The 27585-nt window shown below is 38.0% G+C and overlaps 1 protein-coding gene across 1 annotated transcript in view; it reads right to left on the bottom strand.

Moving 5' to 3' along the window:
• Positions 1–27585, bottom strand: part of vps8 (VPS8 subunit of CORVET complex) — a 740642-nt gene that overhangs the window by 187915 nt on the left and 525142 nt on the right. The window contains exons 44-45 of the mRNA XM_039755059.1: positions 20915–21084; positions 8589–8760 (exon numbers count right to left, since the gene is read on the bottom strand). Of these exons, the coding sequence (XP_039610993.1) occupies positions 8589–8760; positions 20915–21084 (342 nt within the window). The remainder of the gene's footprint in view (positions 1–8588; positions 8761–20914; positions 21085–27585) is intronic.

The raw sequence follows: 27585 nt of genomic DNA, 5'->3' as shown, positions 1-27585 counted from the left end.
ACACTCTTATAAACATTTCCCACACAGTTATACAGCATAAACCCTTTGTATTCTACAGTTCTGCACATCCCACCAGTACACTTCTTCTCCACTCCTCAGACATCCTCTCACTTTCCAAGATTCCATTAACACTAGAATTACCAAAGCCTACGAAAAAACTCATAAATCCATCCCACCTTAACCAGATACTATTGTAACCCTGTACTTATGAATGCATTACTAATTATTATTCTACGTAAATGATGACATTTTAGTACCTTGGCAAAAAAAGAATAACCACTGTAAAGCACCTAATCCACAGAATCCAACTTTAATAGATGTAAAACACATCCTTCAGAAGTGCAGTTGTATTTGCAACACAAAATAAGATTCTGCCAGCATTTATTAGTGATTTTTAAGGTCAGGACTCAATAATGCTTCCTCAACCCCAACTGCACTGCAAATGCAGGTCTGGAAATGCTTTTCTACCAAGAGCTGTAGGTATATTTGAACCTATCAATATGGAAGATGCTGGAAAGAAACAATGTTGCATACAGACACAATATACAGTATCTCAAAAAAGTGAGTACACCCCTCACATTTTTGTAAATATTTTATTATATCTTTTCATGGGACAACACTGAAGATATGACACTTTGACACAATGTAAAGTAGTCAGTGCACAGCTTGTATAACATTGTAAATTTGCTGCCCTCTCAAAAAAACTCAACACACAGCCATTTATGTCTAAACCGCTGGTAACAAAAGTGAGTACACCCCTAAGTGAAAAATGTCCAAATTGTGTCCAGTTAGCCATTTTCCATCCCCGGTGTCATGTGACTCATTAGTGTTACAAGGTGTCAGGTGTGAATGGGGAGCAGGTGTGTTAAATTTGGTGTTATCGTTCTCACACTCTCTCATACTGGTCACTGGAAGTTCAACATGGTACCTCATGGCAAAGAACTCTCTCTGAGGATTTGAAAAAGAAAGAATTGTTGCTCTACATAAAGATGGCCTAGGCTATAAAAAGATTGCCAACACCCTGAAACTGTGCTGCAGCACGGTGGCCAAGACCATACAGCAGTTTAACAGGACAGATTCCACTCAGAACAAGCCTCGCCATGGTCGACCAAAGAAGTTGAGTGCACGTGCTCAGTGTCATATTCAGAGGTTGTCTTTTGAAAATAGAGGTATGAGTGCTGCCAGCATTGCTGGAGAGGTTAAAGGGGTGGGGGGTCTGCCTGTCAGTGCTCAGTCCATACACCGCACACTGCATCAAAGTGGTCTGCATTGCTGTCGTCCCAGAAGGAAGCCTCTTCTAAAGATGATGCACAAGAAAGCCCATAAACAGTTTGCTGAAGTCAAATAGACTAAGGACATGGATTACTGGAACCATGTCCTGTGGTCTGATGAGACCAAGATAAACTTACTTGGTTCAGATGGTGTCAACCAGGTGAGGAGTACAAAGACAAGTGTGTCTTGCCTACAGTCAAGTATGGTGGTGGGAGTGTCATGGTTTGGGGCTGCATGAGTGCTGCCAGCACTGGGGAGCTACAGTTCATTGAGGGAACCATGAATGCCAACATGTACTGTGACATACTGAAGCACAGCATGATCCCCTCCCTTCGGAAACTGGGCCGCAGGGCAGTATTCCAACATGATAACAACCCCAAACACACCTCCAAGACGACCACTGTCTTGCTAAAGAAACTGAGGGTAAAGGTTCCAGACTGGCAAAGCACACCCCCAGGACACCATCCATCGTCTCATTAGGAGCTTGCCCTGATGTCAGACATGCACACAAGCATGTCGGGGCCATACAAACTACTGAATACAATTTTGAGTTGCTCCAATGAAATTTTGACAAAATGGACTAGCTTGCTGCAGCATTTTTTCACTTTGATTTTCTGGGTGTCTTTGAATTCAGCCCTCTGTAGGTTGATAATTTTCATTTCCATCAAACGATGTGGCATCCTTTCATCCTAACACATTACCCAGTCCATATCAGTATAGATACCCAGCAGGATTTTTTTCCCATTGAGATCTGATGCATTTTAAAAGTGTTCCTTTAAGTTAGTGAGCAGTTTATAAAAAAACAGATTAACAAAATCAGTTCACATTAATTTGGCTGATTGTGTCAGGTACAATTAAGATCCTGAACTTAATAAGCAGGTTATTCTGGTGGAAATAAATAAGAGAACGAATCATCCTTAAGAAGGTGACAAAGTTTCCTGAATGACTTGAAATTAATGAAGAGGATATATAGTACATCAATTATTTAGGTTAAATATTTAGTGTGAGACAATTCAGTAAGAGACAAATCTTCAGATAAAAAATAATCTTGATGACCATATTCTTAATAAATAATATGCCTTTAACAGCTTGTTAATCTAAAAAATTAAAAATGTTGACATCTTGGGGTTAAGAAAAAAAAAATCACCTTTAATAGAAATGTTGTGTAACCCGACGTTTTTCTGCTGTGTTAACATATATGTCTGTTCTAATTAAAAGAGGAACTACTTTCCTATTTGTAGCTCTTTAAATACTTTATAGGTGTTTTGCATCAAATATTGATCACTTGACATTTCACCAACCTGCTAGCAATTAGAAAACTTAAACTCCTGCCAGGAAAGCCTGCAAAAGTCATTTATTACTGAACATTTCTAATTATGGAAGCAAATGTTTGTGAAATTCTGTGAATAAAAGCCTTAATCAGCATACAGTACCAGACACTACTGTGCATTTGTGTCTTGAACATACAGTCATATGAAAAAGTTTGGGAACCCCTCTCAGCCTGCATAATAATTTACTCTACGTTCAACAAAAAAAGATAACAGTGGTATGTCTCTCATTTCCGAAGGAACATCTGAGTACTGGGGTATTTTCTGAACAAAGATTTTTTAATGAAGCAGTATTTAGTTGTATGAAATTAAATCAAATGTGAAAAACTGGCTGTGCACAATTTTGGGTCCCCTTGTAATTTTGCTGATTTGAATGCATGTAACTGCTCAGTACCAATTACTTGCAACACCAAACTGGTTGGATTAGCTTGTTAAGCCTTGAACTTCATAGACAGGTGTGTCCAATCATGAAAAGTTATTTAAGGTGGTCAATTGCAAGTTGTGCTTCCCTTTGACTCTCCTCTGAAGAGTGACAGCATGGGATCCTCAAAGCAACTCTCAAAAGATATGAAAACAAAGATTGTTCAATATCATGGTTTAGGGGAAGGCTACAAAAAGCTAATCTCAGAGGTTTAAACTGTCAGTTTCAACTGTAAGGAATGTAATCAGGAAATGGAAGGCCACAGGCACAGTTGCTGTTAAACCCAGGTCTAGCAGGCCAAGAAAAATACAGGAGTGGCATATGCGCAGGATTGTGAAAATACAGACAACCTACAGATCACCTCCAAAGACCTGCAAGAAGATCTTGCTGCAGATGGTGTATCTGTATATCGTTCTACAATTCAGCGCAATTTACACAAAGAAAGCCCTTTCTGTACTCACGCCACAAACAGAGTCGCTTGTTGTATGCAAATGCTCCTTTAAACAAGCCAGATTAATTTTGGAACAAAGTGCTTTGGACTGATGATACAAAAATTGAGTTACTTGGTCATTACAAAAAGCACTTTGCATGGTGGAAGAACACCACCGCATTTCGAGAAAAACACCTGCTACCTACTGTCAAATTTGGGGGAGGTTCCATCATGCTGTGTGGCTAGTTCAGGGACTGGGGCCCTTGTTAAAGTCGAGGGTCGGATTAATTCAACCCAATATCAACAAATTCTTCAAGATAATGTTCAAGCATCAGTCACAAAGTTGAAGTTACACAGGGGTTGGATATTCCAACAAGTCAATGACCCAAAACACAGTTTGAAATCTACAAAGGCATTCATGCAGATGGAGAAGTACAATGTTCTGGAATGGCCGTCACAGTCCCCTGACTTGAATATCATCGATACTAATCATGGCAAAATACTAACTAAGTATTGATGTAATATCTCTGTTGGGGTGCCCAAATGTATGTACCTTTCTAATTTTGTTATGATGCTTAGTGCATATTTTCTGTTAATCCGATAAACTTAATGACACTGCTGAAATACTATGGTTTCCATAAGGCATGTCATATATTAAAAGGAAGTTGCTACTTTGAAAGCTCAGCCAATGATGAACAAAAATCCAAAGAATTAAGAGGGGTTCCCAAACTTTTTCACATGACTCTGTGTGTGTGTGTGTGTGTATATATATATATATATATATATATATATATATATATATATATATATATATATATATATATATATTTATACATAGCAGCCAGTATTAAAAACACTGAAATGCCACATATTTTTGTTAGATATTTATTCAGTCTCTTGGTGATAGCTCTCATCTAGTAAATGAAACCCACTTCTGAGGCATATGCCACTTGACTTTGGCTGTTTCCTTGACTCCCTGCCTTGCACAAGATGCTGCTGGAATCAACTAAGCCCCAATCGCACCCCAGAATCCCCCCCCACCCCAAATCCTTAGGTGGATTAAGTAGGTTTTTACTTACCTACTTAGACTACCTATTTTACCCCAGAAATTTAACTAACAAAAAATTGGAAAGGCTTGCAAAAGTTTCACTTCTTTCTGAAATAACACCACTACTATATACACTGTGTGTACAATTATTAGGCAAGTTGTATTTTTGAGGATTCATTTCAATATGGAACAAATACATTGCTATCAGTCAATTCAAAATGTTAATAAATCTGAAACCAGGATGTTTTACAAAGGAAATGTGAGTGTGAACATCATCAGGGGAATACATATGTGCGCACAATTATTAGGCAACTATTCGTGTACAGAATTATTATGCAACTAAAGGAAAAATTAAAATTTCTCACTTGCTTATTTTCATCTGTTACAGTGAGAATAATAAACAAACAACTCAAAATTTACAAATAAACATTTCTGACATTTCAAAAAAATAAAAAATAAGTAAAAAAATCAGTGCCCAAAATAGCCACCCTTCTTTTCAGTAACAGTCATAAGTCTTCCATTCATGGAGTCTGTCAGTTTCTTGATCTTGATTTTTTGTGGAGCAGTGACTACAGCCTCCCAAACACTGTTCAGAGAGGAATATTGTTTTCCTTCCCCGTAAACCTCACGTTTAAGAAGGGCCCACAAGTTCTCAATAGGGTTCAGGTAAGATGAGGAAGGGGGGGCCATGTCATTATTCTTTCATCTTTAAGGCCTTTACTGGATAGCCACGCAGTGGAGTACTTCGATGAAAGCAATGGAGCATTGGTCTTCATAAAAATCATGGTCTTCTTGAAAGATGTAGACTTTTTCCTGCATCACTGTTTGAAGAAAGTGCCTTCTAAAAAACTGGCAGTAGGTTTGGGAGTTGATTTTGAGTTCATCTTCTTTTAAAAATACCAGCTCATACCAGTACCCCACCTCCACCTTGCTGGCATCTGAGTCGAAATGCAGCTCTGTGCCCGTTACTGATCCAAGTTCCCATCCATCTGGTCCGTCAAGAGTCACTCTCATCTCATCAGTCCATAAAACCTTGGAAAAAATCTGTCTTCAGATATTTCTTGGCCCAGTCTTGACGTTTCAACTTATGTTCTTGTTCAGTGGTGGCCGGGTTTCAGCCCTCCTTACCTTGGCCATGTCCTTGAGTACTGAACACCTTGTACTTCTGGGCACTCCAGGTAGGTTGCAGTTCTGGAATATGACAGCACTGGAGGATAATGGGTTCCTGATAGCTTCACATTTGATTATTCTCAAATCCTTGGCAGCTAATTTGCGTCTTTTTTCTCAACACGTTTCTTGCGACCCTGTTGACTATTTGCAACAAAACGTTTGATGGTTCTGTGATCATGCCCCAATATCTTAGCAATTTCAAGAGTGCTACATCCCCAGAAAGACTTTGTACAATTTTTGACTTTTCAGAGTCAGTTAAATCACTTCTTTGGCCCATTTTGTCCGAGGAAAACTAACTGCCTAATGATTCTGCACACCTTGATATAGGGTATTGATCTCCTTAGGCCACACCTTCCCTCATTACACAAATACACATCACCTGACATGCTTAAATACAATAAGCATTCAAGTTTATACAGCTTGGAATTGGAATATACACATAAAAATGATGATATGGTCACAATACTCACTTGCCTAATAATTGCAAACAAAATAAGGCATTACAAAATCGTTTAAAAAAGGTAGAAGTTATCTAACAGTGTTGGTAAGAATATTAAAATGTTAAATGTTTTTAGTATCAAGGTGTTTGGCTAAGCATTACATTAAATGTAATTCGTGAATTTGTAACTCACTTTTAATTTTTTAAGAGAAAAACATACTGAATTTAGAAAATTGCTTCTAGCACATTGAAAATCTTAACGAATTCTAAACTTATATTTCAACCATTCACTTATGTAAAACCTAATTATTGCCTTTAATTGAGCTTCTAATTTTATTCAGATAACTAAATTTCTTGTTAATCTTGTTTATATAGGTGCATATAATGGTTTGCCAGGACATTTATATACACACAAACATAAACACAGACACGTTTACTTACTTACTTTTACCCCTATTGTTCTATGGGGATAAAATCATAATTTTAAAACTAAAGACACAGTAAAGCTAGGTGCAAAGCCATAAAGGAATGAACTGGGTAAGTAGAGCCATTCATATCACACCCAATTAGCATTAAGATGCCTAATGTGCCAAGAAAATATTCTCAGCTCCATTATACTACCACAGCAAGCCTATATCATAGGCAGAAAGCAGGTTTGATTTATAAATTCATGCTCTTTACACTTACATTGTAACTACCTGGAGCAACACTGTGTTTACATTAACAAGAACATGTATCTAATATTTTGACCAGTGAGTTTAAAATATACAAAAATAAATAAATAAAAAAAATAGCTACCACTTTCTACTTCATATACAGCTGCTAAAGAGTCCATGAAACAGCCATCTGTTAGCCCTAGTGGCTCAAATAATGTACCTTTAGATAACATAGTCTCATGACTCTTACTTTCAGGTAAGACAGAGGTCACCAGAAACTCCACTAACAAATTAAATTTCTTTCCTGACATTTACAGTATTGTACTTTCTAGCTTTCTATGCAAAATAAAACCATTTAAGAAGATGCTTTACTGATTTTTAAACTGGCTCACTACTATGTGAAAGAATAGGGTTTTCTTTAAAGAATCTCCAGTTTGGTAGCAGGTCTGTACCCAGGACAGCTAATGCAGAATTAGTACTTGAGGATGAACAGTGAATTCTACTGAATCTTCCTCTAGCCCAGTAGAACACTGCTCTGGGACAAAACTGACTTGTTTAAATTTTGCTCTGTCATTAGGTTGCATTTTCCAAGATGACTACTGTTGTCACTAAGAAAGATTATTCTTCTGGAAGATGAAATATAGACTACAATTACATCAAAGTATAAAGTGTTTTAAACAGCACAAACCCTTATAATACTCATTATACACGCCTTTTTAAACTATATTTTATGATTGACCCTGGGTGGCATAGTTGGGCAGTGGAAGTGCTGCGGTCTTGCAAGGCGGAGACTGGAGACCAAGTCGTGCAAGTTTCTTGCATGGAATTTGCATGTTCCCTCCTTGTCTGTGTGGATTCCCTTTGGGTGCTCCAGTTTCCTTCCACAGTCCAAAGAGGTACTGGTTAGGTGGACTGGGGATGCTAAATTTGCCCATGATGTATGTATATGTTTTTGTGAGTGTTCAACCTGTGACAAGCAGGAAATCTGTTCCTGCCCTGAACCCGATGCTTACGCCAGCTTCTCCATGATCCTACTTGTAATGGGTGAGTTTGGAAAATTAATGACTGACCTTATGAAGGTAATATATCTGTCTACTTTATGTGTGTAAGTACATATATATTAATGGATTGTTGGTGTTCCCTTCTTGTAATATGGGAGTTCTTCTTGGCTATGTGACTCTCCACCTAAGACAGGTGAGTTGGAGTTGGGAGTGGAGGAGGATAACACTTACCTAGGGGTGAGGAGAAAGGAAGGAAGGAAGCAAGGAAGGAGCTGGGTCACAGGCTTTATGTGTTTGTCAAGCACCTTTTGAAATACTTGTCAGCTGGAGAAGGTATAATAAACAAGAAAAAGTTTTTTGCTGGACTAAATAGTTGTGTCTGGAGTTTGAGATGTGAAATACCACCAATAGGTCACAACATATAATTTATATGGTATATATGGTGTCAGACACAAACTATGAGTAGGACGCATCTTCAGAGCTCTTACCTAGCTTGTAGTCTGGATCAGGTATTGAAGCCATCACCCTCTGACTTTAACGTCACATCCTTGGATGATGTAAAACTCCTTCATTTGCATTCAGTCAGGAGCTTCCAACTGTGACACGACCTCTCTCCAATCACAATTGTGAATATGATGGACTTGCAAAGTCTATGTTACCATCTTTTCAATAATTTTTGTTTCTATTTACTTACTGTAACAGGATTCACTTGGTTGATATCCCAATCTTTACCTTGTTCTATCTGATTCCATTGCGATATTAAAATTGATCGATAGATAGGTAGATAAACATACCGATTGATTTTTTTTTGCACTACACTTACCTGTGCAAGAGAAGATAATTTATGTTTGTCTGTATCTGCAGCAACTCTCTCTCTGAGCTTACTTCCTTTGATGTTGGAAGTACACTTATAGCAGCTCCAGCCAGACCTCCTTTCACCCTGTAGATTGCAATCCTTACTTCGCAGACACTGACAATGATACAGGTGGCCACAACTGCAAATCAAACAAAACACAGAGCAGTCATTTCTATTTAGAAATACACAGAATATGGCACATAGTAGCATTTTATTCCTAATCATTTAATGCACATGCATAGTGCCTTTTTATCCCCTTTAAGACTTTGGCCTTTCCTGACCCCACTTTACCCAGCCTGCAATGCCAGCTCTGATTAAGCCCACCACTACTATATGTAACCAACAAACCCATAAGATACATCTTAGCAGGAAAACGTGATGTACAAGATAAAATCACATTCCTTCTGTGAAGGAACAAGCAATAAAATCCAGTTCTATTAATATTTTTAATTGAAATATCATCAAACCACTCAATGATAAATGCAGCACAAATAAAAAAATAACTATAATTTAGGATATTGCAATTTTTAACTAGTAGTGTAATATACAGCAGCACTAATATTAGGTAAACTTTGACAAATTTGAACATACAAGTATGTTTCATGGTTAGGAGCCATACACATAAACTTTAGAAGAGATGGGACACCATCTAGGAAAAGCTTGGGTTGCTGCTGGTGAGGCCAGCAGGGGGCACTTACTCTGTAGTGTGAATGTAGATCCCAATGCAGTGATGGGGTCACTGTGCTGTAAAAATGGCACCATCCTTTGGATAAGAAATAAAACCAAGGTCCTGACTCTCTGTAGTCATAAAAGATCCCTAAGCGTCCTTCGTATCCCATAGCTGCAGATGGAAGTCCCATTTTATTTATGATGCTAAGCAGAGTTACGTTGTGGTGCACAACCTCCACAGTGTGTTCTACACCTGATCTTGCCTGTTTAATTAACTTGTTGATTTGTTGGGGCACTCATGAAGTGAATTTACCAGCCCAGCATACCACAGCATAGAAAATCACACTGGCCATCACAGAGTTATAGAAGATGTGAAAGATGTCATTTCCCACATTAAAGGAACACAACCTCCTAAGGAAAAAGAGCCTACATTACCCTTTCTTTTATAGATCCTCTGTGTTCCAAGACCAGTTCGGCCTGTTGTGCACCCCCAAGTACTTGTAGGAGTAGACCACCTCTATTTCCACTCCTCGAATAATGACCAGACATAGAAGTTCATTGGTGCAGGAAAAGTCAATAACCAGTTCCTTGGTTTATATTTAAGTTGAAATCCCATGTGGCACTCCAGAACATGTGATATTATGCACATGTGATTAGCAAGCTGTCCAGGTGATTGATCACACTGCTCAACAGCTTTGATGCAGTGTGCATTTGTTTTACCATTAAGTTGTAAACTGACTGAAAATAGCTTTGATAATGTAGTCTCCATTACCATTACGCTGTAAATGGACTGAAACAGGTGCACAAAACAGATTGTATAAAGGAGGATGCTCTCAATATAAATTGACCCTGTAGCTAAATTGCCTTATAGGTCATTGAAATTCCTCTTGCAAATTACTTCTTTTGTATTTCATCTTAATTCATTTTAGCAAAATTAAAACTTAATATAAGAAGTCTGCAGGTTCAAAAGATGAAGATTGTATATACCAGGACATCTTTGTAGAATAGGAGTACACACAGTAAACAGAGGAGGGATGATATGACACACCATGAGGTATATCTATACTTAGAGCTATGAGCTTTGAAAGCACTTTTTCTTTTTGCAGTATACCCAATAATATTAATCTATTATGATAGTGTTAAACAAACAGAATATAAGTAAAAAATGAATGTGTCCACAACAGCCACATTACCTCTTAAGCAAAGTACTAGTATGAGAAAGGTGATTACTAATCAGTATGTATTCCTAGTAATAGTAAAAAATATTGATAAAAAAGTACATCAGCAAAGTGCTTCCATCCATCCATCCATCCATCCATTTTCTAACCCGCTGAATCCGAATACAGGGTCACGGGGGTCTGCCGGATCCAATCCCAGCCAACACAGGGCACAAGGCAGGAACCAATCCTGGGCAGGGTGCCAACCCACCGCAGGACACACACACAAACACACCCACACACCAAGCACACACTAGGGCCAATTTAGAATCGCCAATCCACCTAACCTGCATGTCTTTGGATTGTGGGAGGAAACCGGAGTGCCCGGAGGAAACCCACGCAGACACGGGGAGAACATGCAAACTCCACGCAGGGAGGACCTGGCAAGCGAACCTGGGTCTCCTAACTGCGAGGCATCAGCGCTACCACTGCGCCACCGTGCCGCCGCAAATTGCTTCCTTTCAACATTAAAAAAACTGTCAGTTCTGCTTGTTTCCTACTATTGTGTTTGAGATGTAGCTTCTTGACCTCATTTTGTTTTAGTACAAATGATGTTTGGAGTGATTTCCAGCTCTTGACTGATTCACAAGATTGCATCCCTGCTTGTTAAATGAAATCTACAGTAGAAAATATTAAGTCCATAAATGAAAGTGAAACTGCACGGTTGACCTCATAGTAACTGATCAGATAGAGACCTTGCTATACCTCTTACATTGTTTTATTTAGCCTCTCTACTCCTTACTGCTTGGCTGGATTTTTTTTATATTTCACAATGTTATACCATTCTATATTGCCTTGCTTTTGAGGGCATTGTTTTCTAAAGGTGTCAGAGATTCTACTAATCTGGATTAACACAAAAGCAGCTATTTTAAAGGAATTCATATACTCTATGTCAGTGAATCTATACTAATAAAAGGCAAAGCCCTCACTTGGTAACTGACTCACTCGCTGACTGACTCACTCATCACTAATTCTCCAACTTCCCGTGTAGGTCGAACGGCTGAAATTTGGCAGGCTCATTCCTAACCGCTTACTTACAAAAGTTGGACAGGTTTCATTTCGAAATTCTACGCGTAATGGTCATAACTGAAACCTATTTTTATCCATATACTGTAATAGACTGCAGCTTGATGGCCGTGGGAGGCGGAGTTGCGTCTCGCATCATCATGCCTCCCACGTAATCACGTGAACTGACTGTGAACGCAGTACGTAGAAAACAAGGAAGAGCTCCAAAGAGAGCTGAAGAAAAAACGCATTACACAATTGAGAATGTAGGAAAAGAATATGAAGCGACTGACGCATACAAGCATATTCATGAGTGCAGCTACTTCGGAAACAGAGCACGGTGTAAACGGATTAAATTAAGTTCATAGACAGGCTGCCGCTAGCGTTTGTCATGCCCACGACTAATACGATATTCACAAGATACAAGTTTAATGAGAGGACAAAGGGTATAAACGAGAGTTTTGATCACTTTGTAACTAAGTTCAAATTGCTGGTGAAGGACTGTACTTACGCAAATTCCGAGAGACTGTGTTTGTGGAGGGACTGACAGTTAAGGCGGATGGGGGAGTCACGTCATCATCTCCCCTCCCATTCACCTCATTTAATTCACTTCATTTCGCTCCGAGCTGAGCTCCGTTCTTTTTCCTAAGTGTTTAGTCCTCTCTCCTTTACTGATTTATAGAAAGGAGAGTTGAGATCGTCAGGGATAGAATAATGTTTGGCACAAACTCAGCAAAAGTGCGAGAGAAACTTTTAAGTGCCGGGTCTGAGCTAACATTAAATAAAGCCTTGGACATCAGAATCCGAGAGACTGTGTTTGTGGAGAGATTGACAGTTAAGGCGGGTGGGGTTGTCACAACATCATCTCCCCTCCCATTCACCTCATTTCATTCACTTCATTTTGCTCAGAGCTGAGCTCCACAGCGAACGCTGTCTTGCTGAAGCAACTTCGTCACGCTGCCACTAAAAACTCACAGAAAAATCCACAAGTTAATACACACGCTGTCTCTAGAGTTTCTCCACACTCTGAATGTATTCCTCGTATCCCCGTTATACCCTCTGATCTCCCATTTCAGTTCAAATGCCTCCAATTTCCAGTAAGGCTCTGCTTCGTGATGACAATTAATAAGTCTCAGGGACAGACCCTACAAAAGGTTGCCATTGATTTGAGGCAAGATTACTTTTCTCCTGGACAACTATACGTTGCATTCTCAAGAGTAAGCTCGCACAACTTGGTCATATTACAACTGGAGTGCTAAACTGACAACGTGGTATACAAAGAGATCCTTAAGAAATAGTTATTGGTATATTTTCCCTCAGTTTAAAAAGGTTTTCTTTTCTTCTTAATAAAAATTTAAAAGCAGTACTTCGCTGCTGCGAAGCGCGGGGATTTTGATATATATCTATACTAATAAAAGGCAAAGCCCTCACTGACTGACTGACTCAATGACTCACTCACTCACTGACTCATCACTAATTCTCCAACTTCCCGTGTAGGTAGAAGGCTGAAATTTGGCAGGCTTATTCCTTACAGCTTACTTACAAAAGTTAAGCAGGTTTCATTTCGAAATTCTACGCATAACGGTCAACAACGTCCGCCATGTTGAACTTTCTTATTTATGGCCCCGTCTTCACGAAATTTGGTAGGCGGCTTCCCTGCGCTAACCGAAACCAATGTACGTATTATTTCGGTGGTATGACGCCACTGTCAGACGCCATATTGAACTTTCCAACGTGACTAATTCTCCAAATTCCCATGTAGGTAGAAGGCTGAAATTTGGTACTTATTTCATTGGTATGATGCCACTGTCAGCCGCCATATTGAACTTTACAAAAGTCTTTGTTACTTATGGGCCCATCTTCAAGAAATTTGGTACGCGGGTTCCCAAAGCTAACTGAATCCTACTTACGTACATATATATGGCCATAGCCTGCAGCTCAGTCACCGTGTGAGGCAGCATTGGGTCCCCCATCCCAACGCCTTCCACGTTGTTGGCTGCCTGCCTATATAATGCCGTAGGTCGCTCCAGTCTCTTCATTCCCTTCCTTGCTTCGCCACAGGATTCACGTCTCCCTGCTGATAACTACAGCCTTTTTATTTAATCCACGGGTTCTCTGCTTTTTTATTGTTCATTTATTACGATTATAGTTATGGTGTAGGTATTTTAGACTTACTTTACATTCTTCAGGTACCCATTTCCTTTATCATTCCAACCGTACCCCCATTAACATGTCTATCGAGGTGATCACCATCCATAAAAGAACTGTCACTTACCGAGTGGTTTCCATGCCCGGAGATGGCACCTATCTTTTCCATTCTCTGTGTTACATATTGCACGGCCATATCAGGCTCACTCTTGATATCTGGAGAAACATTGGGTCTTATGTATTGAATGACTGGGACAGGTTCAAGGTGTGGACTGATGACAGTACAGGAGATAATTATAGTACACAGGAGCACTATAAGAGTGAAATGCTTAAGCCCTTCACCTATGGTTCTGCATGAGAGTTGATGGCTGCCGCTGAATTGTTCGGTTGTCGCTTTCAAGTGTACCGAAATGGTCAAATATTTTACACCTTTGGACAACTGCCAATGCCTCTTAAACATCTTAGATTCACAGGTGACGATTTCAGCAGTGAACACTTTGATGTTTATGAATGTTTAAACTCTCAAAAGCTGGATGTGAAGTTATCGATGAAACTGGTTGTATACAACGCTTGACAGATGCAGAATGTCACTTCAACACAAGTCCTATAAATACTGTCGTAATTGAAACAAACCATGAAACTCAAACCGATTATGACAGCAGGAATCCAAGCTGTGAGATTTGAAACAAGATTACTGTTCACATGGCCAACTGTATGTTGCATGCTTAAGAGTAAGCTTAGCGCACAGCTTGGTCATATTACAACCGGAGGGCCGAACTCACAATGTGGTATACAAAGAGATCCTTAACAAATAATTATTGGTATATTTTCCCTCAGTTTAAAAAGGTTTAATTTTCTTCTTAATAAAACTTTTAAGGCAGTACTTCGCCGCTGTGAAGCGCGGTTATTTTGAGATATATATATATATATATATATATATATATATATATATATATATATATATATATATATATATATATATATATATTTATAATGTATGTGTGTATAGATAGATAGATAGATATATAATGTGTGTGTATGTATATACAGTATGTGTGTGCGTATATATATATATATTTATATATATAGATATATATATATATATATATATATATGACAGCAACACTTATAACAGTGACAAAATCAATTACATTGACAATCATGTTACGTTATTTTCAGAATGTTTCCTTTATTTTTTCATTACTTCTTTAACACACTACTTCTCAGCTGTGAGTTTAGGTATTTTGCTAGTATATATATATATATATATATATATATATATATATATATATATATATATATATATATATATATATATATATATATATATATATACTGATACTGAGTGGAATCCATGCGTCCCTCAACTTTGACAAGATTCCCAGTCCCTGCACTGGCCACACAGCCCCACAGCATGATGGAACCACCACCATATTTTACTGTAGGTAGCAGGTGTTTTTCTTGGAAGACTGTGTTCTTTTTCCTCCATGAATAATGCCCCTTCTTATGCCCAAATAACTCAATTTTAGTTTCATCAGTCCACAGCACCTTATTCCAAAATGAAGCTGGCTTGTCCAAATGTGCTTGAGCATACCTCAAGCGGCTCTGTTTGTGCTGTGGGTAGGAGAAAAGGCTTCCTCTGCATTACTCTCGCATACAGCATCTCCTTGTGTAAAGTGCGCCGAATGGTTGAACGATGCACAGTGACTCCATCTACTGCAAGATGATGTTGTAGGTCTTTGGTGCTGGTCTGTGGGTTGACTCTGACTCTGACTCTGCTGGTCTGTGGGTTGCCAATTTGAGTGTATACAGTGGGATGCAAAAGTTTGGGCAACCTTTTTATTAATAGTCATTATTTTCCTGTATAAATCGTTGGTTGTTACGATAAAAAATGTCAGTTAAATATATCATATAGGAGACACACACAGTGACATTTGAGAAGTGAAATAAAGTTTATTGGATTTACAGAAAGTGTGCAATAATTGTTCAAACAAAATCAGGCAGGTGCATAAATTTTGGCACTGTTGTCATTTTATTGATTCCAAAACTTTTAGAACTAATTATTGTAACTCAAATTGGCTTGGTAAGCTCAGTGACCCCTGACCTACATACACAGGTGAATCCTATAACGAGAAAGAGTATTTAAGGGGGTCAATTGTAAGTTTCCCTCCTCCTTTAATTTTCTCTGAAGAATTTCAACATGGGGGTCACAAAACAACTCTCAAATGACCTGAAGACAAAGATTGTTCACCATCATGGTTTAGGGGAAGGATACAGAAATCTGTCCCAGAGATTTAAGCTGTCTGTTTCCACAGTTAGGAACATATTGAGGAAATGGAAGACCACAGGCTCAGTTCAAGTTAAGGCTCAAAGTGGCAGACCAAGAAAGATTTCGGATAGACAGAATCGACGAATGCTGTATGTGAGAGTGATGCAGAGGAAGCCTTTTCTCTGCCCACAGCACAAACAGAGCTGCTTGAAGTATGCTCAACCACATTTGGACAAGCCAGCTTCATTTTGGAATAAGGTGCTGTGGACTGATGAAACTAAAATTAGTTATGAGTTATTATTTGGGCATAACAAGGGACGTTATGCATGGAGGAAAAAGAACACAGCATTCCAAGAAAAACACCTGCTACCTACAGTAAAATATGGTGGTGGTTCCATCATGCTGTGGGGCTGTGTGGCCAGTGCAGGGACCTGGAATCTTGTCAAAGTTGAGGGACGCATGCATTCCACTCAGTATCAGCAGATTCTGGAGACCAATGTCCAGGAATCAGTGACAAAGCTGAAGCTGCGCCGGGGCTGGATCTTTCAACAAGACAACGACCCGAAACACTGCTCAAAATCCACTAAGGCATTCATGCAGAGGAACAAGTACAACGTTCTGGAATGGCCATCTCAGTCCCCAGACCTGAATATAATTGAAAATCTGTGGTGTGAGTTAAAGAGAGCTGTCCATGCTCGGAAGCCATCAAACCTGAATGAACTAGAGATGTTTTGTAAAGAGGAATGGTCCAAAATACCTTCAACCACAATCCAGACTCTCATTGGAACCTACAGGAAGCGTTTATAGAGGCTGTAATTTCTGCAAAAGGTGGATCTACTAAATATTGATTTCATTTCTTTTTTGTGGTGCCCAAATTTATGCACCTGCCTAAATTTTGTTTGAACAATTATTGCACACTTTCTGTAAATCCAATAAACTTTATTTCACTTCTCAAATATCATTGTGTGTGTCTCCTATATGATATATTTAACTGACATTTTGTATCTTAACAACCAATGATTTATACAGGAAAATAATGACTATTAACAAGGTTGCCCAAACTTTTGCATCCCACTGTATATATATATATATATATATATATATATATATATATATATATATATATACACACATACATCATGACAGCAACACTTATAACAGTGACAAAACAATTACATTGAGAATCATGTTACGTTATTTTTAAAATGTTTCCTTTTCTTTTTCTTAACTTCTTTAACATACTACTTCTCCGCTGCGAAGCGCGGGTATTTTGCTAGTTTATTAAGATAAAATTCTCTTCACTACAAACCTTGAAATTAATAATCACAAGAAAATCTCCCGACACTTCCACTAATTGCAGAGACTACTGCTGAACAGACCAGGTAGAGGGTTTGGCTATTTCAGCTTTTAGCAGGATTTAATATAAACAAATACCCATTGACTAAGAGGAACATATGGTGTAGCATAAAATGCCAGTAAGATGGTTCTGCAACTTTTCACTTGCAAACTTGAGTAGTACTATTATCAAGGTTTGATAAATTAAAAGTTTTTACCAAAAATTTTTCACATATTCTACAGATACCACAAAATACTTGCCAGTCTCTGAAATCTTGCAAGCCAGTCTGAAAAAACAAATCCAAAAATATGCTTTGCCAAAGAACATTAACAGCTTTAGAATGCATAACCAATATTTTAAATAGGATTGTCATGACATCTCTTCTGAGAGGGTTGGGGCCTGCGGGTAGGCAAGTTGAGGTCAAAGCAAGCACCAACATTTTCCATGGCTTGCTTACTTTCAGTTTGGATATGCATGTAAAATACCCAACATAAAAAACCATTCATTCTAATGTACTGATCAAACTAATGTGCGGGCACACCTGAGGGGTTCCATTTACTCTTTCAGGAAATCTTATGCTACTACCACTAGTTACTTTTATGTAAGCAAAGAACCAAAAACTACATCAGTGTAGGTAGACCCAGAGGGATTATATTCTTTAGGATGAACAAAGTTTTGACTACACACAATATTCATTGCCTGGATTTTACCTGCAGATAATTTGAATCTTTCTGTTTATCTTTCAATTTCTGATGAGGAAATACTTTTTCAACTTTTTATAGCATGTCAAGAGTGAAGAACAGCAAGGGTGCTGAGAGTCAATGATGGACCTCTTTGTGGGTTAGTGGCAAATAAAGAGCAACAGGGTACATCTCCCTGGTGTGGTTTTAGTCGGAAATGTGGTTGGTGGATGGTGATTGCTCCCCCTTTGAAGTTTGACTCCTGTAGGGAAAGGGGTTTAGGGGGAGTAACTGGTACATTATGGGGTTTTGTGCCAGTTGAAGAGCTGGGTTACCCCCATAGGGATGCATGGTATGCCAGTACTTAAAAAGTACCAAAAATCCAAATATTAAAACAATATGGTACCAGCATTTCAGGATTATCATTACCAGAAGTAAATGTCAGCTTTCCTCTCAATCTTTCACCCTCCCTTACCTATACAATCACTATTGCAGTTATGTAAAAATGCCTGCTTGTTTTGACATGATCTATACTTCACTTGGGACCATGTATGTATGTATGTATGTATGTATGTATGTCCGTCCCTAGGAATTAGGATCCCAGGGAATCTCATAACCACCACCCAGCTTTTTGTTGTAGAGTTGAAGAGAAGTTTTATTGGCAATAAATTTAAGAATATAGCATCACTTAAACTTAGTTTGTCCCTTCTTTAGAACAAATAACAAGAAAGCAATTTCATTAAAATCAGTGATTTGGCTCACAATTAACATCAGGTTGATATTTACTTAGCAAATATATTGTACAATGTAGCTATAATAATTCACATTATTTTAGAAAACATCTTCATAAATAATGTGTCATTTGTTTAAAATAATATATACTGTACAGTATTTGTTTTTTAAAAAATGCACAAAAGAAAAGGTTTTCAGTATTGACAATTATATATATATATATATATATATATATATATATATATATATATATACTGTATATATTGTTTGGTTGTGAGTGGAGAGCACTTTGAGTAGTGAGAAAAGAAAGACTTTTTTTATTATTTTAAAAAAAGGTAAAATTACTACCAGACTCAAGAAATTTAAATTGGTATATTCATATCTATGTATAATGTACTAATATTACTAGTTGACAGCATGTTATATGTCGAGCAGTGGCTATGTGAGAGAGAAGACAAGTTTATTTCTGGTTGATGATTCATTTTTTTTCTTTAGGTGACAGAGTGCTGACATCATTAAAGTTGGTGTTTCTTTAAGCTACAGGAACTAGATGTAGGTCTTTTGTCTGTGCTGTGAAACTCAAGGCAAGAAACCATCAACATTGTTTTTGACTAATTTATGAGTCATATGATAAGGTGGAGGCAGAGAAATGGCTGTATGGAAAAGACCATTAAGCTAATCGATCAATAATAAAAATCAAGGAGAATGTGACACCATAATCAAAACACAGTCAGATGTCATATCTGTAGGTATGATAGACATGTAACATCACCTGTGCTTTGCAGGACAGATCACAGGGTGGCACTTAAAGGGAACCTACATTGTGAATTGAGTAACAGCAATGAGAGCAGCGTTTTAAGTAAAAAAAGTGTTTCCTAACTACCAATGTAGTCTATGTTAGAACAACATGAGGAATGAAGCTAAGTACTGTACACGATCAGAGAGGTGAACATGGTATTATTTTTGTCTGGATTTTCAGGTGGTTTTTGATATGGATTCATTATAAAAAATTTCAAGGCACAGTGTGCAAATGAGTAGAAAATTGGTTTAAACACAAGGAGCAAGTGGTTATTGAGGTACTACTTTTGAATTATATGATGTTAAACGTGGTGCTCCTCTGGATTTATTGCTGTTGCTACTGCTGTTTTAAATATATATATATATATATATATATATATATATATATATATATATATATATAAATATACATATATACTGTATAAATATATATATATATATATATATATGATCTTAGTAAGAGCATAAATAAGTTGCTTAGGTTTGCACTTGATACCAAACTAGGTGGAAGTGCAGAGAGCTAAATCATTACCAGTAAACCTAGACAAATTTGTAGCAAATGAAACTGAAGACAATTAACTTTAAAGTACAGAATATATAAAGAAACGTTTTAGATCTGAATACAATGAGGGTTGTAGCTTGAAAGTATAACTTATGAGCAGGACTACATGAAGATCCACATCTCCTAAAAGTTGCAATGCTGACCACACTACCTAGAAAATGGTGTGAATACAAAACCCAAACATTTTCCAGATTTGCCTCTGCATAGGTGCAAGGTGCAGGTGTGTCTTGTAGCACAGAATTATAGTTACTTTATTATGAGGTGTTAATCTAAACATGTGTATCACACACAAAAGCAGCCAACAGTTACATAAAATGTAATCTATGGATATGTAAATGTAGAACAAGTCAAAACATTTATTATATAATATCATAAAATCAAAATATCAAATCATTTCACATTTACTTGTCATAATTACTCTGCTCAGCATCTTATAAACAACATATTCTTCATATAGAAATGTTATACAAAATCTGGCAAATACTGAATTAAATGAACAACAGCAACATTTATTTATATAGCATGTTTTCATACAAATAATGCAGCTCAAAGTGCTTTACAAGATGAAGAAAGAAACGTTTATAAAAAAAATATAAAAATAAGACTAGGCAATACTATAACAAAGAAAGGTCCAATGGCCAGGAGGACAGAAAAAACAAAACAAAAAAACTCAAGAAGGATGGAGAAAAATAACAAAATATGCAGGGGTTCCGAGGCCACGGGACCACCCAGCCCCCACTGGGCATTCAACCTAACATAAATGATCTAAATCAGTCCTCATGGTTTAACGAGTGCCATTTCTGTACTGTGATGAAGTACAGTTATTTCAGAACACTGGCAGTCCCAAAAGGAAAGAAGTTGGTTTGCTGTCACTAACCTGAAAACTATGATCTCCTCATCTAGCTCCTGTCGTTTCTTGTATTGTTGGAGACAAATGCTGCAATGATCTAGGCGGGGGCTTAATCCTCTGCACACAGCAGCCCGAAGGTTGGATAAAGACCAATGAAGATCATGATTTAAGAGATTGTTAGTGGTTTCTAGAAGAGTCTGTAAAAGAAAGAAAATTGTAACTTAGAAACTAATCATATTTCAATAATCAATTAAATAAATGTAGCTTCATGACAAATAGTTCAACAATAATTAGATATCTTTACATGCAATTTCTTTATTATTCAATTACCATGTGACCTTGGATTAGAATACAGTCACAATCATCTTGTGTGCTGTAAAAGGTCACTAAAAGAAGCTGGACTCGGCAAAGGATTCTGTCTTTAAAATGTCTGCTCCAATTCCCTCATGATGATTACATACAAAGATGAAAGTTACAAAGCATAGGTGGGTTTCAAGCCATGGTGTCTCAGACTTAATCCACTGTGGGATGGCTGGTCTGGTGGTAGAGGAGATAAAGGTGATATATAGTAAGGAAGACCACATAATAACTGTGACTTTCTAAAAGGGAAGAACTGACATAAATAATGTGGTAGGTGCACTTGTGTCTGAAAAAAATGTTAGAAGGTGGAAGAGAAAAAGGCAAATGAATGTGTTATACAGTTATATGAAAACGTTTTCTGTTGATTTCATCCAGTCAGAGTGGATCACTTCCTAATAGTCATTTATACCTGAAGATTCTGAAAGCTTATTCTCTCTTGCTACCAGTGTTGTAGCAAATTTTCTTGTCACTGTTCTATCTTCTCATGGTAATTTTTTCTTATAAGCTTAATTTACTCCCTTATAAATGTATGTCATAAAGTGAAGTCCGCGACTGTTTGCCATTTTTTTTTTGGGGTTGGATTTGGGTGGAGGGGCAGTTGGGGCATGGTAGGTGTTGCGAATGGTTCCCGGGTGCGATACTGGAGCTGACGGCCCTGCACTTAGTGCACAGGTGTAGGATCATCCGTGACCCTAAGGCCTTGTTCACACGGGCGTTAAGTTTTTGGATAAACGAACTTGCTCTGAACGTCCTAGACGTTTATGTTGCATTTTGTGGTGGCGATCGATTGACTTCTACACCGGCGTTCGTTTGTCTCTGTCTAACACCAGCCTGCAGCCCAAATTGTAGTTTGTGTGTTAACCTGTGGAGGCAGTGTCGGGAACTGGATATGAAAGCCCTTGTCGTTTTATTTGAGGTGCCTTCTTTTCAATATGGACCATTTTGCTATGTTAGATATTAATCTTCTTGTTTTAAAAATACTCGTAATACGGCGACGTAGGGAGAGAAAAAATCGCCGCCGCTACTGGGTTTATCCTCTGACTGCACAACGTCGGGTTAAAGGAAGTTTTTTTGTGCTTTATGAAGAAATGCGATATATGGGATATATCCGGTCCTCCGAAGTGTAAAATAAACGCGCAGAAAACGAACTAGAAGCGGTTTACTTGCGTTCGTTGGGTTTTGAACGCCAAGAAAAAGCTGCATGCAACGTTTTTTTGAATCCGTATAAACGCGCTGCCGGACAAACGCACATCACCAAAGCCCGTGTGAACACTCTCATTGACTCCTACGTGTAGAAAACACTCGCCGCTTGATCCGCGCTCACCGGACGCCACGAACGCAAAAAAAACACTCGATTTTAACGCCCGTGTAAACAAGGCTTAACTGACGCTGGGAGCTGCTGATTGCCCAGCTGTGACAGGTCTCCATTTTAAAAGGAATCAAGAATGAATAAAAGATGGAGGTTAAATGGAGAAAGAAAGAGAGAGGGCAGGAGGTGGAAGAAGCCGGTGCAAGCAAGCAGAAGGGAGCAGGCTCGAGGGAGGGAATGCAGGCAGCTGGGAAGGAGAGCCCCTTGAGCAGCATGAGAGGCTGAAGCCCAGGGGAGGCTGAAGGAGTGATCACTCTGGCTAACCAACTCGGGGAGCCAGAGCGATGTGCACCAAGAGGAGTGACTTGCCGTGGAAGACCGGGAAGACAGCAGGAGTCAAGGAGGCTTGGGAGGAGAACTCCAATGTTTGTGCAATTGCTGTTGGGGTCCCAAGCCTAGGTCAAGAGGGGGAGCCAGGCCGTAGCCATGGGACGGCAGGGACCCGAACCTGCGGAAGGTTAGTTAAACATGTCTTAGGGTGACTCTTCTGACACAAGGCACGTATGGGATAAGCAGAGGGCCCACCAGTGAGAAAGAAGGCACTGAGCTTTTTAGTAAAAACAGTTTCCTGCCTGCTGATTTTAACCTTGTTTTTAAGAGATTTATTTCTTCAGATTTTAACCTCCACAGATACATCTTTTTATGGATTTTTTTTTATTATTTATTAGTACTGCACTTTTTGAACACTTGTTTTAGACTTGATTTTTAATAAAAGCACTGATTCACTTTTGTACCATCCCCTTGCTTCATGTGTGTTTGGTCCTTAGCAGCATTGCTGATCTGGTTACATTATCGGGTTCAGAAGGGTCCCAAAAGACAAGAGGGAGCAAGGAGCTGATCCACACCATCACAATGTGTCACTGGTCTGAATTGCCAAAGAGCTCAATTTTGGTTTCATCTGTTCATGAAACATTTTCCCATAAGGACTGTGGTTTCTCAAAGTCGGATTAGGTAAAGATCAGGCAAGCCTTTCTATGTTCATCTTTGAGCAGTGGAGTCTTCCTTGGCCTATAAAGTCCTTCTTTGTTTGTCATGTGGCTTATGGTGTGGGCTAAAACAACCCCAACAGATTGCTCCTGGTCAGCCATGAGCTCTTTGGATTTTGCACATGGTTTTTTCTTAAAAGTTCACATTAACCTTCAAAGACTTCTCAGATTATTTTTCTTCTTCCCATCATGTCCTGAGGCAGTTCCATCATGAGCACAAAACTTCTAAATTACATTGCAAGCTACAGACACAGGAATCCCAAGGTCTTTGGAGATTGCTTTGTACTCTTCTGCAATCTGATGCTTAGTGATAAAAGCTTTTCTGACAGGCTCAGGCTGCTCTCTTGGCTTCAAAATTGTCAAACAAGGAGCAAATGTAGCTTTTTTAAACATTAAAGGCACCACTTACTGGCTAATTTAACTCATGTGAGCACTTACAATTGATCACAGAAAAGCCTAATTTTACTTAGGATTGCAGTCATTTCCTGATTTAAATTCTTTATAAGAGTGACAAAAATCATGTTTAGGTCATATTTTATGTTTTTGCCATAAATTACTACATCAAAGTTGTTCATATGTATCTTTTTGTTGTATATATTTCAACATACTATTAAAATATAATGGTATAAAGTTGGTCTAATTCCAATTATTTCTCAAAATATATGTATACAACATAACTAAAACATAAGGAGGCCAATAATGTTGATCACAACTGTGCATTATGCGTTTCTTGACCTGGAGAAGGCATTTGACAGGGTGCCATGAGGGGTTACGTGGGCATTGTGAAAGTCTGGATGAAATGTGTCTGAGGTGATGACAGTGTAAACTGAAGTGGAATTAAAGAAAAAGATGCTGAAGCTAAAAGCGAACTGTGAAGCAAAACGGCTTGAATGTAAACTGAAAAAGCTGATAGTTCGATGCATAGGGACAGGAGGCATGGAACAGATATGCGCATGGTAATGAGGTGTGTATGGTAAAGATGTTAAGAGAAACTCTATCCTATGTATGGTCAGTTGGAAGTAGCTGCATAAAAGATATAGTGGTGTGAAGGTCAATATACAGGAGTGTGGCCTTTTGTGAGTCTGTGGAAAGTGTGCGAGAGTGGGGTACATTGCTGATTTAGTAATTCAGATATTGACAATGGAGCTGTTGTGAAAAAATGGTGATGTTCTGCTACTTAGGTGACAAGTTGAGTGCAGACAGAAGTGCAGGCACAACAGTGATACATGAGAAGCCCATGGAAGAAACTGCAGGACCTGCCTGACATTCTGACTTCTAAAGAAGTTTCTCTCATTAACAAGTAAGGTGTATGAAAGCTTTGTGAAGAATAGTGTAGTTTAGGGAGTGAGATATGGTTGATGAAAATATGAAGCAAAACTGTAAGGAATGGAGGCAAGAATGATCAGTTGTACAGCATTATGTTAATTGTCACGGAGTGACAGGAAGACAAATGCTGAGTTAAAAGTAAGATTTGATGTGCAGGTGATAGTTCTTGTGTTAAGGTGAAACAGACTTAAGGTGGTTTGGGCATTTGGAGAAGAAGGCATGAAGAAGTATGATTGGGTGAAGAGATGCACCAAAAAGGAGGTAGATAGGAGGAGGCCCAGAGGGAAGCCAAAGAAGATGCGACTGGAGGTGGAGGAATGTTTATGTTTATATATCAAATAATCTGCATTTTAAAGTGGTGATACTGTTACATAACTGGTGTGAATTGTTAGATTTATAACACAAATATCACTTATTGTTCAAACAAAAAAGTTCTACTTTGACTTAATTAGACCACAAGACCTTCTGCCACACTTCTGCTGTATTTATAAAGTGATGTTTTGGAAATTCTTTCCAGACTTTTATTAATTGATTATTTTTTTCTTGTTTGTCATTGCAAAATAAAGGCTCTTTTTGTGCAAAGTTTAAAAGATTGTTTGAGCCAGAAACATAATCATCAATTAAACTTACTGACCTTTACAACTTGGCAACTGGCATCATAGTAGCCTCTTTGACAAGTGCCATTCTTGTTCAGTGACTAAGTTTGGAGAATTGGCATATAGTTTTTCTAATTTTTCTCTCTTCCATATGATGGGATGCATTCAGCTCCAAGTTATGTTCAGTGCCTTTGGTATTGTACCCTTCAAGAGATCTGTGCCGATTTATACTTCCTAACTTCTTTTGAATGCTTTTTTGTCTTCATATTAGTTTGATTTGTGAAAAAAATCTTTACCATGATGCTGGAACTTAGTGAGAGAGCTAAGTATTCATCCCCATAAATTAACTGAGAACAGATGACCCACTGATTTCCTACACAGGTGAAGATCATCAACAAACTGAGTTGTTAAAGTACTACTAATAAATAGAGAATAATGATTATGGTTACTATGAAAAGTTATGAACAAACAAACAAACAAACAAGAGTGTGTGGCAAACATGTAAGAGCTGGTTAATTTTTAATTAGCCTATTCTTCCAAATCTTCAGTAGTACAGTATTTTCATTTTAAAAAATTCTAAAGCTAACATACTGCCACAATCATGAAAACATGACTGCTGAATCAATATTTCTATGCTGGGCTGGCGTCCTGCCCGAGGTTTGTTCCTGCCTTGCGCCCTGTGTTGGCTGGGATTGGCTCCAGCAGACCCCTGTGTCCCTGTAGTCAGGACATAACAGGTTGGATAATGGATGGATGGATGAATCAATAATTACATTTCCTTTCTATTTCTACTGTACTTGACTTACTGATTGATTCTAATTAATAGGTGCACACTGAGATGAAGCAAAACATTATTCATAGGCAAACATAATGTATCAAGTTATTTATACACTTTTGGTATAGGTGTTACCTAATATTCTACAATAAGGAAATGGAACATACATGTCAAGTTACAAAGGTGCACACACACACACAAACACAAGAAACAATGAAAAAAATACATTTTTAGATAAGACAAGCTCTACAAGTTACTGTCTTGGCACAAAGTTAAATATAGTAAACCAAAGTACTATGAATATCTTAAATATGTTAACTTTTAGATTGTATATGATTTCTGTAATTTCAAGCAGTGTATTTAATTATTAAATCTAGTAAGGTACTAAGATAAGGTAGTGGTAATTCAGTTTTTAAAGATGTAATTAGAGTTAGCTGTATAAAAGTTCTCTTTATTCTAATTAACTTAAAATATCTTTATTCCCTTTTCAGTTTCCCTCCTTTACCATTTTATTGTTTTTAAGGGAAGGATATAAATCATCCTAATTCTCTATATGTTATGAGCAAAGTAGTAGCTACTAACTTTGTAGCAGCAATGTAAGCAGGAGTGTTTATTATGGTAGCCAGAGAGGTCTGTGTTTCTGTTTATATGAAAGATCATGATACAACTTCTTTTATTTCTTCTTTACTTTATGTTATGGCCATCTTTTAATGTTGTCAAGTTACTGCTGCAGAAAATGAAGAAAAACCCTTTCAAAATCTAAGTAACCGTAAAACTGAGGATGACAGAGTTAAGCTATCAATCATTTTCAAACCTCTGCAAGCTAATAAGTTTAGTGTTAGCTAATATGCTGTAAAGGTTCCTTTAATGAAAAAAAGTAGCCTCTATAGGAAACAATATAAAGCTGCCTTCCTGTTCTGTCTCAGTAACACCAACCAAACAATTCCCAGGCACCCAGGGCACAATAACATCACTCATTGTCACTTAGCCAATCGATCACTTCAATTATTATTGACCTTTAAGGCAGTTTAGATTATGAAGATAAGCTTCACATTACAATAAATAAATTACTTCATGAAAGTCAGCTATGTTACATGCAGAAAAATATTTTGTCTAAATTATTCTGAAACCACTCTTGAAAAATAGTTCTTATAATTGAAGGAATATCCATCCATCCATCCATCCATTTCCTAACCCGCTGAATCCAAACACAGGGTCACGGGGGTCTGCTGGAGCCAATCCCAGCCAACACAGGGCACAAGGCAGGAGCCAATCCTGGGCAGGGT

The sequence above is a fragment of the Polypterus senegalus genome, chromosome 6 (genome assembly GCF_016835505.1).
Source record: "Polypterus senegalus isolate Bchr_013 chromosome 6, ASM1683550v1, whole genome shotgun sequence".
Lineage (NCBI taxonomy): Eukaryota > Metazoa > Chordata > Cladistia > Polypteriformes > Polypteridae > Polypterus > Polypterus senegalus.
Note: the sequence above shows the minus strand (reverse complement) of the source record. Positions and strands in the feature narration are given on the sequence as shown.